Raw genomic sequence first — 16417 nt, forward strand, 5'->3', positions numbered from 1 at the left:
AGGGGCCTCAAAATGTTAAGCTTCACTTTAATAAGATTGATTTCAATTGCAAATTAAAATTTTATATATTTTTACAAATTTTTATATTTTTAGACATTTTGAGCTCACTTCTTTGCAAATTGTTAATTTAGAATTTTTATTGCTAAATTTATATTTTAGTTATATTTTTTTCCCCTTTCTTTATAACTAAATGTAGATTTTCCAAAAATTTTCCCTAGTTTTCTACAAAGTTCTCTTGTAAATATTAATTCTTTATTGGCAGTGGCATAAAACTTGGAATATTTGCCGAACATATGTTTGAATACTTCTTGAGTCAGCCTGGAAAAACATCTCGACGGACAGAAGATCGAACTGTTTGCAAAGTGATTAGAGCGAGTTTTATTGTCAGTTCCTCGAAATGTTTCCATGCAATGGACTGAGCATCGGAGGGAACTCAACTTCAATGTAAAAATGTGCACTTAAACAAACTTAAACAGGGTCCGGGCCAAATTCAATATATCACCTTTTATACCACTTGGCAAAAAAAACTCAGACATTTCATATATATATATATATATTAATTTTTTTTTTTACAGTTTGTGTCTGTATTTGCTTTATTGGTTATGCGGAAACGCTCATGAAGGGCAATTTATCAGCATTTCTAGGCTGCTAAATCTGAGGAAAGATTTGTTTAACAAAAATTTATGTTACTCTTTACGATGAGTGAGTTGGCGAGTGTTAGGCCTCACACACACGAATGTTACTGGTTGTACTGAGCTGGTACATAGTGGTTATGTTAGCGCATGGAAGTTCTCGTAACTATCAGTGATGGTAAATATTTGCATAGATTTATGCACTTGACGTGCTGCCAGGGGGACATTGCCTTTAGGAGCGCCAGATGCCATCAGACTATTTAGACCCATTGTTCACATCAGGTTATAGACCCCTCTAGTCTGCATATAAGACTATAGACCCCCCTATACTTCACATCAGGCTATAGACCCCTCTAGTTTGCATATAAGACTATAGACCCTCCCTATACTTCACATCAGGCTACAGCCCCCCCCCCCCATTCCTCCCATAAGATTATAGACCCACATTCTTAACAGCAGTCTATAGATCCCCTATTCTTTACATTAGAAAATAGACCACAATCCTTCACATTAGGCTATAGATCCCCTATACCTCACAACCAACTGCAGATCCACATTCTTACCAGCAGACTATAGACCGCCATTCCTTACATCAAACTATAAGCCCCCATTCCATACACCCGACTATAGACCGACATTCCTCACATCAGACAACAGACCCCCATTCCTCACATCAGACAACAGACCCCCATTCCTCACATCAGACTATAAACACCCATTCCACACACCAGACTATAGACCCCAATTCTTCACACCAGACTATAGACCCCCATTCCTCACATCAGACTATAAACACCCATTCCACACACCAGACTATAGACCCCAATTCTTCACACCAGACTATAGACCCCCATTCCTCACACCAGACTATAGACTCTCATTCCTCACATTAGACTATAAACCCCAATTCTTCACATCAGACTATAGACCCCCATTTTTCACATCAGACTACAGACCCCCATTTTTCACATAAGACTATAGACCCCCATTCCTCACATCAGACTATAGACCCCCCATTCCTCACATCAGACTACAGACCCCCATTCCTCACATCAGACTACAGACCCCCATTCCTCACATCAGACTATAAACACCCATTCCACACACCAGACTATAGACCCCAATTCCTCACATCAGACTATAGACCCCCATTTCTCACATCAGACTACAGACCCCCATTCCACACACCAGACTATAGACCCCCATTCCTCACATCAAACTATAGACGCCCATTCCTCACATCAGACTATAGACCCCCATTCTTCACATCAGACTATAGACCCCCATTCTTCACATCAGACTATAGACCCCCATTCTTCACAACAAACCATAGACCCCCATTCCTCACATCAGACTATAGACAGCCATTCCTCCCATCAGACCATAGACCCCCATTCCACACACCAGACTATAGACCCCCATTCCTCACATCAGACTATAGACGCCCATTCCTCACATCAGACTATAGACCCCATTCTTCAAATCAGACTATAGACCCCCCCATTCCACACACCAGACTATAGATGCCCATTCCTCACATCAGACTATAGACCCCCATTCTTCACATCAGACTATAGACCCCCATTCCACACACCAGACTATAGACTGCCATTCCTCCCATCAGACTATAGACCCTGATTCCACACACACACACACACACACACACACACACACACACCAGACTACAGACCCCCATTCCTCACATCAGAGTATATATCCCCTATTCCACTAATCAAAATATAGACCCCCATTCTTTACATCCCCCTATTCCTTATATCAAATTATGGATTCCTCTATACCTCACATCAGAATATAACAAATCCCAAAAAAATGAGTAAAGATGAAACTCCAGCTATTCAGTATAGTGAGGTTTATTCACCCAATAAGTTACAGAGACGTTTCAACCTACACAATGAGGTCTTTCTCAAGCATACAGTGTTAAGTTAAGGGTGTCAATAATTTTGTCCAGCCCATTTTTGGAGTTTGGTCTGACATTATGTCCAATTTGTGTTTTTTTCCTCTTACTGCAATCCTTTTCTGTGAGAAATACTTCATTTTCTTGAAAAATTTCAGGGGTGCCAACATTTACAGCCATGACTATATATTCGTAATGATGAATATTATTTTTTTTTCTTTCTTCACAGTTAACATCACAACAATGACGTGTACTGTGTAAAAACAAGTGATCATCCCTCCCTGCTTCTGCTTGTGGTCCAAAGAAAGCTCCAATATTATTGGAGCGCAAATATTTCGTATCTGCGAATATGCAAATATTCGCAAATATCGGCCCTTCCAGAGGACACTGATCCCTCCCTTCTTTTAGGTGAAAGATATAATCGCGCATGCAAATTTCATTATTAATTTCCGCATGGGAAAAAGGGAACAAACATAGCAAATATGTGAATTTTGCAAAAATATGGCGTCCATATTTGTCCATACATTCGGGAAATATCGCAACTTCAAATATGGCCCCTGCTGCTCATCACTACTCATTTCTTTGGGATTTGTTGCTGTCTTTGGGACCTTGGTCAGGTCTTTGGAGCGGACTGAGCACCCGAATGGATCCTTGGGATTGGAATCCCACACAGTGCCACTCTCTCTTACCTTTTTTGTCACATTATCAGAATATAGATTTCCCTATTGCTCATATTAGACTGTAGTTTCCCCATTCCACACACTAGACTATAGACCTCCCATTCCTCATACCAAACTATAGACCCCCCTTTACTCAGGCAAGACCATAGACCCCCTCATTCCTCACACCAGATTATAGACCACCCCATTCCCCATATCAAACTATAGCCCCCTTATTACTCACACCAAACTATAGACCCCCCATTCCTCATATCCAACTGTAGCCCCCCATTACTCACACTAGACTTTAGACCCCACATTCCTCACACCAGACTATAGACCCCCCATTCCTCACACCAAACTATAGACCCCCCTTTACTCAGGAAAGACTGTAGACCACCCCATTCCTCATATCCAACTATAACCCCCCATTCCTCACAACAGACTATAGACCCCTTCCTCACATTAGTTTGTACAATCCCGATTTTATAGATGACACCCATGTACATGTCCATAGGGCAGGTTGTGAAACAATAATTGGCACCCACAGGAGCGAATAGCAAGTCCAGGAAAACTCTGCCAAACATGTTATGTCTCAACCCAAAGAGACTGGCAGTGCCTAGGAGACCTACAGATATTCCGTGAGGACAGGGACGCTGAATGTTCTACGCTTATGGGGGATCTGATGAGAGGAGTCCTGCTCTGCACCCTGACTCTGGGGGTCCTGACATCAGGTAAAAATATATTACAATGAGGGGCACTGTGGGTGCAAGAACAACACATTGGACACAACACAGAAGGTTAATTGTGCAATGTGCAGCCTGATAGAGTAATATTACACTGGGAGCAGGTTAAATGAGGACACTGCTACTATGGGCAGAGATCTCTCTCCTGTAGAGTGTAAGCTCTTATGGGCAGGGTCCTCTCTCCTGTAGAGTGTAAGCTCTTATGTACAGGATCCTCTCTCCTGTAGAGTGTAAGCTCTTATGGACAGGGTCCTCTCTCCTGTAGAGTGTAAGCTCTTATGTACAGGATCCTCTCTCCTGTAGAGTGTAAGCTCTTATGTACAGGGTCCTCTCTCCTGTAGAGTGTAAGCTCTTATGTATAGGGTCCCCTCTCATGTAGAGTGTAAGCTCTTATGTACAGGATCCTCTCTCCTGTAGAGTGTAAGCTCTTATGGACAGGGTCCTCTCTCCTGTAGAGTGTAAGCTCTTATGTACCGGGTCCTCTCTCCTGTAGAGTGTAAGCTCTTATGGACAGGGTCCTCTCTCCTGTAGAGTGTAAGCTCTTATGGGCAGGGTCCTCTCTCCTGTAGAATGTAAGCTCTTATGTACAGGGTCCTCTCTACTGTAGAGTGTAAGCTCTTATGTACAGGGTCCTCTCTCCTGTAGAGTGTAATCTCTTATGTACAGGGTCCTCTCTCCTGTAGAATGTAAGCTCTTATGTACAGGGTCCTCTCTCCTGTAGAGTGTAAGCTCTTATGTACAGGGTCCTCTCTCCTGTAGAGTGTAAGCTCTTATGTACAGGGTCCTCTATCCTGTATAGTGTAAGCTCTTATGTACAGGGACCTCTCTCCGGTAGAGTGTAATCTCTTATGTATAGGGTCCTCTCTCATGTAGAGTGTGAGCTCTTATGGGCAGGGTCCTCTCTCCTGTTGAGTGTATGCTCTTATGTACAGGGTCCTCTCTCCTGTAGAGTGTAAGCTCTTATGGGCAGGGTCCTCTCTCCTGTAGAGTGTAAGCTCTTATGTACAGGGTCCTCTATCCTGTATAGTGTAATCTCTTATGTACAGGGTCCTCTCTCCGGTAGAGTGTAATCTCTTATCTATAGGGTCCTCTCTCATGTAGAGTGTGAGCTCTTATGGGCAGGGTCCTCTCTCCTGTATAGTGTAAGCTCTTATGTACAGGGTACTCTCTCCTGTAGAGTGTAAGCTCTTATGTACAGGGTACTCTCTCCTGTAGAGTGTAAGCTCTTATGGACAGGGTCCTCTCTCCTGTAGAGTGTAAGTTCTTATGGGCAGGGTCCTCTCTCCTGTAGAGTGTAAGCTCTTATGGACAGGGTCCTCTCTCCTGTAGAGTGTAAGCTCTTATGGGCAGGGTCCTCTCTCCTGTAGAGTGTAAGCTCTTATGTACAGGGTCCTCTCTCCTGTTGAGTGTAAGCTCTTATGGGCAGGGTCCTCTCTCCTGTAGAGTGTAAGATCTTATGTACAGGGTCCTCTCTCCTGTTGAGTGTATGCTCTTATGGTTAGGGTCTTCTCTCCTGTAGAGTGTAAGCTAATCTGAGATCTCCTTAAAATGTCTCTGTCTAGGTAAGGCTGCATTCACAGCCTATGGCTGCCGGATCAGACTGGGAAATTTCAAAACCGGGAGCTCCCATATCTCAGCCGGACCGGCACTGAAACCTATTCACTTTAATGAGCCGACTGGAGTCACTGTCTGACTCCGGTTGGCTCATTAAAGGAGCTCTCGGTTTTGAAATTTTTGCCCCAAATCCGGTTTTGTTACTGGACCTAAAACCGTAGTATACCATGGTTTTAGGTCCAGTCACAAAACTGAATACAGGGCAAAAATGAGCCGGCCGGAGTCACTATGTGACTCCTGTCGGCTCATGAAAGTGAACGAGAAGCCGCGCAGACCGGGCAGCCGCAGGCTGCAAACGTAGTGTAAATGTACCAACTAAGATTTTATAAACTGGATGTGCATTTGTCTTCTGTTATGGCACCACTTGCTGTGACAAAGCTTTTTTTTTTGTCAGATAGGTTGAGGAAGAGGTAATAAGTTTATAGAAACGCAGGGCAAGTATTATCTTGTATTATACACCCTTGGCTATTCAAGTTAGGATCTGTACTCTATCATTCAGCATTCTACATATTAACAATGCACCTTGTGTAAAGTGTCTCTGACTTTATAATGATCTTGGACCCAAGGGAGATGGGAGATGCCATTGTTGTGTAACATACAGTACTGTATGGCAGGGTCATAGTGTTTTGTATAGGGCTGTCACGCCCCCTCCCATAGACTTGCATTGAGGGGGCAGGGTGTGACGTTGTGAGGGGCGGGGCTATGATGTCACAAGCTACTGGCTCTAGCGTTCGGAACAGTTTGTTCCAAACGCTGAGCAGCGGAGTACCCCTTTAAGTGCAAAATATACAATGCAGATAGTCTGCAAACAACAGAATAGAAAACAGATTTAAAAAAAAAGTCAAACGGGGTACCCAGAAGTATGCACTAATAGCGTTATTAGGTACACAACTAAGAGTCTGCTGTCACTTTAGTCACATCATACAACAATCTTAGTTATGTATAAGTGTGGTCCCCAATATTACTGTTTACAAACATCTACCGCAATGCGTTTCCCCCCCACACAAAAAAAAAATGTTCTTTAGGGAATTAAAATCAACTGTTTTAATAATTTCTGGTGCTATTTTCTGTGACTGGAGTACGAAGCATGATGTATCCACACTATGTTTTATCTAATAATCTGCTGATTTCCGTGACTTTAGGACATGAGGACGGTCGCCCTGAGGTGGAAACACGATATGGCAAGCTGAGGGGAAAGACAATGTCCGTGAAGGGAACAGACAGGACTGTCCATGCCTTCTATGGAGTCCCCTTCGCCAAACCTCCAGTTGGTTCACTGAGATTTGCAGCCCCAGAACCCCCCAAGGCATGGACCTCAACCAGGGAGGCCTCAGAATATGGTCCAATGTAAGTGCACATAGAGGTTGGTGGGGCTCAGCTCAGCGCATAACTTAGGTATCTGCATGAAAAGTGAAAAATATACATATATCTATCTTACAGGTGTCTGCAGGATGGTGAAATGATGGAAAAGTCATTAAAAATTATCAAATTCAATGTTACTTTATCCCAACTGTCTGAGGACTGTCTATACATGAACATCTACACGCCGGCAGATCGAGAGGAGGGGAAGAAGATGCCTGTAAGTGCCATGTGTATGTATGGTAATATGGTAAAAGTGTAAAGTGTAAGACCACATGACTTTACAGGGTAATTGTGGGGCTTTTTATTCAGTCTGAATTTAAGGTGCGTTCACACAGCCGTCTGTCACCGTTTTTTTCACCACCGTTTAGGTTCCGTTGTTGCTTCTTGTAAACGGATTACAAACGGTTGTAAAAAATAATCCCATTGATGTCAAGTTTTTTTTACAATCCTTTCACATCCGTTTGCACCCGTCTGCGCTCATTTCCTTTTTTTTTTACTAGAGAAAAGACGTGAATGCAGTATTTTTTCTCCCATCAAAAAAACGGATACAGTAAATTTAACATTGAAGTCTATGGAAAATGGATGAGCCTTTAATGTCATGCTCAGAACAAAAAAAAAAAAAGTTTTTTTGGCTTATTAACAGAACAATAACAAATCCAAATGGATCCAAATGGATAAAATCCGTCTACATCCGTTATTGTCCATTATTTTTATTTTTTTTTAAAGTCCACAGCCATGTGAAAGCAGCCTGATTCGGACTGAATCGAATCCAATGTCCAGTTGTAAGCAATTTAGGGTTGCCACCTTTCTTACCGGCCATGCTAATTTGCATAAATTAATTATGTATGTGTGACATCATAGGATACACATTTTGTCCTATTCTGAACCCCATAACTTTGAGGGCTCATTTTTTTGCACTCGATCTGTAGTTTTTAACGGTAGCATTTTTTATGTGACTTTTTGATTACTTTTTTTTTTTTTTTTAGCAAATTTGGGAGTTGCAGTTAGTTACTAACTACAACTCCCAGCATGCCCTGATATAGCCTGTGCCCAGCTGTCCAGGTATGCTGGAAGTTGTAATTTTGCAACAGCTGGAAGCACCCCTGATTGGGAAACACTGGTATAGGTTATGGTCCAACATTCCATGAGTTGGAGGATTGGTTGGATAAATATCGGCCATTGCATTGTCAATATTTTTAATATAAAAATACCTGCATAGTGGCCAAAATACCGGCCAGGTGGCAACCCTAAAGCAATTGGACCTGAAATTTCTGGAAATTTGGTCTTCTTGTCCAGGGTACACAGCAGCACTCCTCAAGCCTAAGGGTGCAGGACCAGGAGGCCCATTGCTGCTGGTTCCCCAAAAACAAAGGGAGGGGCAAAAGAAATTTGTGCTCAACAAGGTTAGCGGGATGTCTCCTGTATTTCTGTGTGCTAAAGAGAATAGATCCCACCCTAGATAGAAGATGATGGCTTGCAGGACATTACAAGAATAGCAACACATATAGAGTGATCCAGCTTGCAACCAGCAGGTCATGAGGGACTACAGCATCTCTGGAGCATTGGTGGTGCAGGGCCAAAAGGCTATGAGGTTGTGAGCAGTTGGAGACCGCTGACCTAAAGTCTGTGAGGATTGTTGTGGGGGCTTTGGAGGAAGAGATGAGAGAAGATTTTTATAGAGAAAGCACCTGATTAGTAGATCTTTGAAGCAATCAGATCGATGTGTAGACCTATGTGTAGATCCTATGTGTAGACCTATATGTAGACCGCTGTGTAAACTGATGTGTAGACCTATGTGCAGACCGATGTGTAGACCGATGTGTAGACGGATGTGTAGACCGATGTGTAGACCGATGGGTAGACCGATGTGTACACTGATGTGTAGTCCGATGTGTAGACCGATGGGTAGACTGATGTGTAGACCGATGTGTAGACCGATGTGTACACTGATGTGTAGTCCGATGTGTAGACCGATGTGTAGACCTATGTGCAGACCGATGTGTAGACCGATGTGTAGACCGATGTGTAGACCGATGTGTAGACCGATGTGTACACTGATATGTAGACCGATATGTAGACCAATTTGTAGACTGATGTGTAGACCGATGGGTAGACCGATGTGTAGACCGATGTGTAGACCGATGTGTACACTGATGTGTAGACTGATGTGTAGACTGATGTGTAGACCGATGTGTAGACCGATGTGTAGCCCAATGTTTAGACCGATGTGAACACTGATGTGTAGACCGCTGTGTGTAGACCGATGTGTAGACCGATGGGTAGACCGATGTGTAGACCGATGGGTAGACAGATGTGTAGACCGATGTGTAGACCGATGTGTAGACCAATGGGTAGACCGATGTGTAGACCTATGTGTAGACCAATGTGTACACTGATGTGTAGTCCGATGTGTAGACCGATGTGTAGACCGATGTGTAGACCGATGGGTAGACCGATGTGTAGACCGATGTGTAGACCGATGGGTAGACCGATGTGTAGAGAGATGTGTAGACCGATGTGTAGACTGAGGTGTGGACCGATGTGTAGAACGATGTGTAGACATACGTGTAGACCTATGTGTAGACCGATGTTTAGACCGATGTGTAGACCGATGTGTAGACTGATGTGTAGACCGATGTATAGACCTATGTGTAGATTTATGTGTAGACTTATGTGTAGATTTATGTGTAGACTTATGTGTAGAATTATGTGTAGACCTATGTGTAGATTTATGTGCAGACCTATGTGTAGATTTATGTGTAGACCTATGTGTAGGATTATGTGTAGACCTATGTGTAGACCGATGTGTAGATTTATGTGTAGACCTATGTGTAGACCTATGTGTAGACATATGTGTAGATCTATGTGTAGATTTATGTGTAGACCTATGCGTAGATTTATGTGTAGACCTATGTGTAGATTTATGTGTAGACCTATGTGTAGATTTATGTGTAGACCTACGTGTAGAATCATGTGTAGACCTATGTGTAGATTTATGTGTAGACCTATGTGTAGATTTATGTGTAGACCTATGTGCAGACCGATGTGTAGACCGATGTGTAGACGGATGTGTAGACCGATGTGTAGACCGATGGGTAGACCGATGTGTACACTGATGTGTAGTCCGATGTGTAGACCGATGGGTAGACTGATGTGTAGACCGATGTGTAGACCGATGTGTACACTGATGTGTAGTCCGATGTGTAGACCGATGTGTAGACCTATGTGCAGACCGATGTGTAGACCGATGTGTAGACCGATGTGTAGACCGATGTGTAGACCGATGTGTACACTGATATGTAGACCGATATGTAGACCAATTTGTAGACTGATGTGTAGACCGATGGGTAGACCGATGTGTAGACCGATGTGTAGACCGATGTGTACACTGATGTGTAGACTGATGTGTAGACTGATGTGTAGACCGATGTGTAGACCGATGTGTAGCCCAATGTTTAGACCGATGTGAACACTGATGTGTAGACCGCTGTGTGTAGACCGATGTGTAGACCGATGGGTAGACCGATGTGTAGACCGATGGGTAGACAGATGTGTAGACCGATGTGTAGACCAATGGGTAGACCGATGTGTAGACCTATGTGTAGACCAATGTGTACACTGATGTGTAGTCCGATGTGTAGACCGATGTGTAGACCGATGTGTAGACCGATGGGTAGACCGATGTGTAGACCGATGTGTAGACCGATGGGTAGACCGATGTGTAGAGAGATGTGTAGACCGATGTGTAGACTGAGGTGTGGACCGATGTGTAGAACGATGTGTAGACATACGTGTAGACCTATGTGTAGACCGATGTTTAGACCGATGTGTAGACCGATGTGTAGACTGATGTGTAGACCGATGTATAGACCTATGTGTAGATTTATGTGTAGACTTATGTGTAGATTTATGTGTAGATTTATGTGTAGAATTATGTGTAGACCTATGTGTAGACCTATGTGTAGATTTATGTGCAGACCTATGTGTAGATTTATGTGTAGACCTATGTGTAGGATTATGTGTAGACCTATGTGTAGACCGATGTGTAGATTTATGTGTAGACCTATGTGTAGACCTATGTGTAGATCTATGTGTAGATTTATGTGTAGACCTATGCGTAGATTTATGTGTAGACCTATGTGTAGATTTATGTGTAGACCTATGTGTAGATTTATGTGTAGACCTACGTGTAGAATTATGTGTAGACCTATGTGTAGATTTATGTGTAGACCTATGTGTAGATTTATGTGTAGACCTATGTGTAGACCTATGTGTAGGCCTATGTGTAGACCTATGTGTAGACCTATGTGTAGATTTATGTGTAGACCTATGCGTAGATTTATGCGTAGACCTATGTGTAGACCTATGTGTAGACCTATGTGTAGACCGATGTGTAGACCTATGTGTAGACCGATGTGTAGACCCATGTGTAGATCTATGTGTAGACCGATGTGTAGACCGATGTGTAGACTGATGTGTAGACCGATGTGTAGACCGATGTGTACACTGATGTGTAGACCGATGTGTAGACCGATGTGTACACTGATGTGTAGACCGATGTGTACACTGATGTGTAGACCGATGTATAGACCGATGTGTAGACTGAGGTGTAGACCGATGTGTAGAACGATGTGTAGACATACGTGTAGACCTATGTGTAGACCGATGTTTAGACCGATGTGTAGACCGATGTGTAGACTGATGTGTAGACCGATGTATAGACCTATGTGTAGATTTATGTGTAGACTTATGTGTAGATTTATGTGTAGACTTATGTGTAGAATTATGTGTAGACCTATGTGTAGACCTATGTGTAGATTTATGTGCAGACCTATGTGTAGATTTATGTGTAGACCTATGTGTAGGATTATGTGTAGACCTATGTGTAGACCGATGTGTAGATTTATGTGTAGACCTATGTGTAGACCTATGTGTAGACCTATGTGTAGATCTATGTGTAGATTTATGTGTAGACCTATGCGTAGATTTATGTGTAGACCTATGTGTAGATTTATGTGTAGACCTATGTGTAGATTTATGTGTAGACCTACGTGTAGAATTATGTGTAGACCTATGTGTAGATTTATGTGTAGACCTATGTGTAGATTTATGTGTAGACCTATGTGCAGACCGATGTGTAGACCGATGTGTAGACGGATGTGTAGACCGATGTGTAGACCGATGGGTAGACCGATGTGTACACTGATGTGTAGTCCGATGTGTAGACCGATGGGTAGACTGATGTGTAGACCGATGTGTAGACCGATGTGTACACTGATGTGTAGTCCGATGTGTAGACCGATGTGTAGACCTATGTGCAGACCGATGTGTAGACCGATGTGTAGACCGATGTGTAGACCGATGTGTACACTGATATGTAGACCGATATGTAGACCAATTTGTAGACTGATGTGTAGACCGATGGGTAGACCGATGTGTAGACCGATGTGTAGACCGATGTGTACACTGATGTGTAGACTGATGTGCAGACTGATGTGTAGACCGATGTGTAGACCGATGTGTAGCCCAATGTTTAGACCGATGTGAACACTGATGTGTAGACCGCTGTGTGTAGACCGATGTGTAGACCGATGGGTAGACCGATGTGTAGACCGATGGGTAGACAGATGTGTAGACCGATGTGTAGACCGATGTGTAGACCAATGGGTAGACCGATGTGTAGACCTATGTGTAGACCAATGTGTACACTGATGTGTAGTCCGATGTGTAGACCGATGTGTAGACCGATGTGTAGACCGATGGGTAGACCGATGTGTAGACCGATGTGTAGACCGATGGGTAGACCGATGTGTAGAGAGATGTGTAGACCGATGTGTAGACTGAGGTGTGGACCGATGTGTAGAACGATGTGTAGACATACGTGTAGACCTATGTGTAGACCGATGTTTAGACCGATGTGTAGACCGATGTGTAGACTGATGTGTAGACCGATGTATAGACCTATGTGTAGATTTATGTGTAGACTTATGTGTAGATTTATGTGTAGACTTATGTGTAGAATTATGTGTAGACCTATGTGTAGACCTATGTGTAGATTTATGTGCAGACCTATGTGTAGATTTATGTGTAGACCTATGTGTAGGATTATGTGTAGACCTATGTGTAGACCGATGTGTAGATTTATGTGTAGACCTATGTGTAGACCTATGTGTAGATCTATGTGTAGATTTATGTGTAGACCTATGCGTAGATTTATGTGTAGACCTATGTGTAGATTTATGTGTAGACCTATGTGTAGATTTATGTGTAGACCTACGTGTAGAATTATGTGTAGACCTATGTGTAGATTTATGTGTAGACCTATGTGTAGATTTATGTGTAGACCTATGTGTAGACCTATGTGTAGGCCTATGTGTAGACCTATGTGTAGACCTATGTGTAGATTTATGTGTAGACCTATGCGTAGATTTATGCGTAGACCTATGTGTAGACCTATGTGTAGACCTATGTGTAGACCGATGTGTAGACCTATGTGTAGACCGATGTGTAGACCCATGTGTAGATCTATGTGTAGACCGATGTGTAGACCGATGTGTAGATTGATGTGTAGACCGATGTGTAGACCGATGTGTACACTGATGTGTAGACCGATGTGTACACTGATGTGTAGACCGATGTATAGACCGATGTGTAGACTGAGGTGTAGACCGATGTGTAGACCGATGTGTAGACATACGTGTAGACCTATGTGTAGACTGATGTTTAGACTGATGTGTAGACTGATGTGTAGACAGATGTATAGACCTATGTGTAGATTTATGTGTAGACCTATGTGTAGATTTATGTGTAGACTTATGTGTAGAATTATGTGTAGACCTATGTCTAGACCTATGTGTAGATTTATGTGTAGACCTATGTGTAGACCTATGTGTAGACCTATGTGTAGATTTATGTGTAGACCTATGTGTAGACCTATGTGTAGACCTATGTGTAGATTTATGTGTAGACCTATGTGTAGACCTATGTGTAGATTTATGTGTAGACCTATGTGTAGACCTATGTGTAGACCTATGTGTAGACCTATGTGTAGATTTATGTGTAGATCTATGTGTAGACCTATGTGTAGACCGATGTGTAGACCGATGTGTAGACCGATGTGTAGACCCATGTGTAGATCTATGTGTAGACCGATGTGTAGACCGATGTGTAGACTGATGTGTAGACCGATGTGTAGACCGATGTGTACACTGATGTGTAGACCGATGTGTAGACCGATGTGTACACTGATGTGTAGACCGATGTGTACACTGATGTGTAGACCGATGTATAGACCGATGTGTAGACTGAGGTGTAGACCGATGTGTAGACCGATGTGTAGACATACGTGTAGACCTATGTGTAGACTGATGTTTAGACTGATGTGTAGACTGATGTGTAGACAGATGTATAGACCTATGTGTAGATTTATGTGTAGACCTATGTGTAGATTTATGTGTAGACTTATGTGTAGAATTATGTGTAGACCTATGTCTAGACCTATGTGTAGATTTATGTGTAGACCTATGTGTAGACCTATGTGTAGACCTATGTGTAGACCTATGTGTAGATTTATGTGTAGACCTATGTGTAGACCTATGTGTAGACCTATGTGTAGATTTATGTGTAGACCTATGTGTAGACCTATGTGTAGACCTATGTGTAGACCTATGTGTAGATTTATGTGTAGATCTATGTGTAGACCTATGTGTAGACCGATGTGTAGACCGATGTGTAGACCAATGTGTAGACCCATGTGTAGATCTATGTGTAGACCGATGTGTAGACCTATGTGTAGACCTATGTGTAGACCTATGTTCTCCCATTACGAGACATCTTCATCTTTTGTCTAGGTCATGATGTTCATACATGGAGGAGGTCTGATGATGGGATCAGCCCCGATGTTCGATGGATCTGCATTGAGTGCCTATGAAAATGTTGTAGTTGTCTCCACCCAGTACCGTCTGGGGGTCCTCGGATTTTTTAGGTATTTTATAAAGTGACTGTAAACCATATGCTTATGGCCTAAATCATCAGGATTCCCCAACATCATACATACAAGCCCATGTGCTGACCACCTGTTGGGACTTACGCTGTATGTTAAGTTTGACGGATCATAATGTGTTGCCACTATATAAATATTATCATTATATTAATAATTATTATGCTAAGTTCTGCTTAGAGTCACTAGTTATAGGTAATGTTCCAGCTCATCAGCTACAAATGTTGCCACAATATATCACAGGTCACCCCATTAAAGACCCCTTATTTCCTTATCTCAGCTCTGATGATCACGAAGTTCCTGAAAACAAGGGCTTAATGGATCAGCTTACCCGCACTAAAGATAACAAAGTTCCTGAAAACAATGGCTTAATGGATCAGCTTGCCGCTCTTCGGTGGATTAAAGAGAACATTGAAGTTTTTGGAGGTGACCCCAAATCTGTGACTCCATTTGGGGAGTCTGCAGGGGGAATCAGTGTCTCTGCCATGGTGAGCTGTTGTAAGGTCCATATTTGGACTATTATGTCTTGGAGAACAATGTCTTCTGATCCGGTGTCCGTTCTTTAGTAACGGAGAAGCCAAAGGGCATAAGTGCAAAACATAACCTCTTATTGTCCTGTCTCTTGATGTCTATTACTATGTCCAGGTTGCGTCTCCATTAGCCAAGGACTTAATCCACAGAGGTATCGCTGAGAGCGGTGTAGCCTTAGTGCCAGGTTTCGTGGCCACGTCTACAGAAGAAGTTGGAATTATCAGAAATGTAAGTATAAGCAGTGAACACATACTTGTCTATAGCGGGATGAGTTGTATTTTTTTTAATGGTAACATTTATAAAGACCTGAAGTCAAAGGGGTGGTCCCCAGCAGCTTTCCCCTCCCCACCAGTCTGATCTGCTCCGCCTATTTTCGGTCTGATGTTTTTACTAACAGGAGCGTGCCTTTGATAAATCCTACTGGTCTGTGGATGCTGTTGCACCCAGCACAAAAATCTACACTATTTATGAGAATTTGGGCAAAACAAAAGTTAGATTTTGAGCAAATTCTGACTTTTTTATACATATAGGAAACTGAGATGGCTAGCCCCACATTATAGAATTACCCCCTATGTCTTTAACTCACTTGTATTCTCCTGCTGTAGACCATATGTGATTACTGTATGTATATATATATATATATATATATATATTATAATGTAAAATATAATTATATACGTGGGAGGGTGGACTGGGTGATGGAAAAATGCTGTAGTCACTAATGACCTGATCATCTAAAGAGGAAATGGCCGGGATCAGAGTTATTTATCGAGTATCAGCTATGTGTCGAGTCGTCTCATCTCCTGAGCCTCTGCCATATTTACCCTGTATATATTTACCTTACATTTGTGGCAGATGTAGCCAAAGTGTTAGCGCCCATTCACACATCCGAATATCCACCCAGGGATGCAGACCTATTGAACATGCACCATCACTTTTGACAACAATGTATTTCTGAG

General features: G+C 42.6%; 2 protein-coding genes across 6 annotated transcripts in view; one reads left to right on the plus strand and one right to left on the minus strand.

The window, feature by feature from the left end:
- Positions 1–16417, minus strand: part of ERG (ETS transcription factor ERG) — a 414806-nt gene that overhangs the window by 152952 nt on the left and 245437 nt on the right. The window lies entirely within an intron of this gene.
- The window catches only part of LOC130357159 (fatty acyl-CoA hydrolase precursor, medium chain-like), a 70870-nt gene that overhangs the window by 46344 nt on the left and 8109 nt on the right, over positions 1–16417 (plus strand). For 3 of the 5 annotated variants that reach the window (XM_056559641.1, XM_056559642.1, XM_056559640.1), the window contains exons 2-6: positions 6709–6913; positions 7007–7145; positions 14779–14912; positions 15208–15415; positions 15573–15686. In XM_056559641.1, coding sequence (XP_056415616.1) covers positions 6768–6913; positions 7007–7145; positions 14779–14912; positions 15208–15415; positions 15573–15686 — 741 coding nt within the window. In that variant the 5' untranslated portion in view covers positions 6709–6767. Of the gene's footprint in view, positions 1–3819; positions 3941–6708; positions 6914–7006; positions 7146–14778; positions 14913–15207; positions 15416–15572; positions 15687–16417 lie in introns of those variants that run through there. The other 2 variants (XM_056559639.1, XM_056559643.1) reach the window with 2 other exon arrangements.

Source organism: Hyla sarda, chromosome 2 (genome assembly GCF_029499605.1).
Source record: "Hyla sarda isolate aHylSar1 chromosome 2, aHylSar1.hap1, whole genome shotgun sequence".
NCBI lineage: Eukaryota > Metazoa > Chordata > Amphibia > Anura > Hylidae > Hyla > Hyla sarda.